Source organism: Eurypyga helias, unplaced genomic scaffold (assembly GCF_000690775.1).
Source record: "Eurypyga helias isolate BGI_N326 unplaced genomic scaffold, ASM69077v1 scaffold21877, whole genome shotgun sequence".
Lineage (NCBI taxonomy): Eukaryota > Metazoa > Chordata > Aves > Eurypygiformes > Eurypygidae > Eurypyga > Eurypyga helias.
The window spans coordinates 3,155-3,612 of NW_010262602.1; the positions used below are offsets into that span (position 1 = coordinate 3,155).

The following is a 458-nucleotide window of genomic DNA, read 5'->3' on the forward strand; positions in this document are numbered from 1 at the left end:
TTCTCCATGATCAATCTCCTGGCAGACTCGTTAGGGCCTGGCACCGTGGGCATCCACGGGGACTCGCAGCTCTACTTCCTGACCTCAGGTGAGCGACTGACACCCTTTGCTCACACCTCTGCCCCGCCACAGAGGTGGCAGGCCCAGGGGCGCTGGATTCTCCCCTGCATGCTGTACCTTCTAATCATCTGAGCCCCTGACAGTCCCCTGTCACATCTCTCTCTGCCAAACCTTCTTTCCCCTCTGACCCTCCCTGCTCCTCTCCCCCATCCCTTCCACAGTCAGGATTTGCTCCAGTCTGGCCCAACAGTTCCCCAACTCCCCTTTCGCGGCTCCCCTCCGTCCCTCCCCGAGGCTGCAGGCCAGGTCAGGGTAGTGATTCCCTGGTGACACCCCTCTGCTGCTCCCTGCAGCTTTTATGACCATGGTGCTGATTTTCCTTCACACCTTCTGGGGGG

General features: G+C 60.3%; 1 protein-coding gene across 1 annotated transcript in view; it reads left to right on the top strand.

The window, feature by feature from the left end:
• The window catches only part of LOC104512710 (gamma-secretase subunit Aph-1b-like), a gene marked incomplete at its 5' end in the record, with an annotated part of 3,248 nt that overhangs the window by 2,070 nt on the left and 720 nt on the right, over positions 1 to 458 (top strand). The window contains 3 exon segments of the mRNA XM_010155793.1: positions 1 to 88; positions 414 to 455; position 458. The exon segment at positions 1 to 88 is cut by the window's left edge and continues 1 nt beyond it; the exon segment at position 458 is cut by the window's right edge and continues 70 nt beyond it. Of these exon segments, the coding sequence (XP_010154095.1) occupies positions 1 to 88; positions 414 to 455; position 458 (131 nt within the window).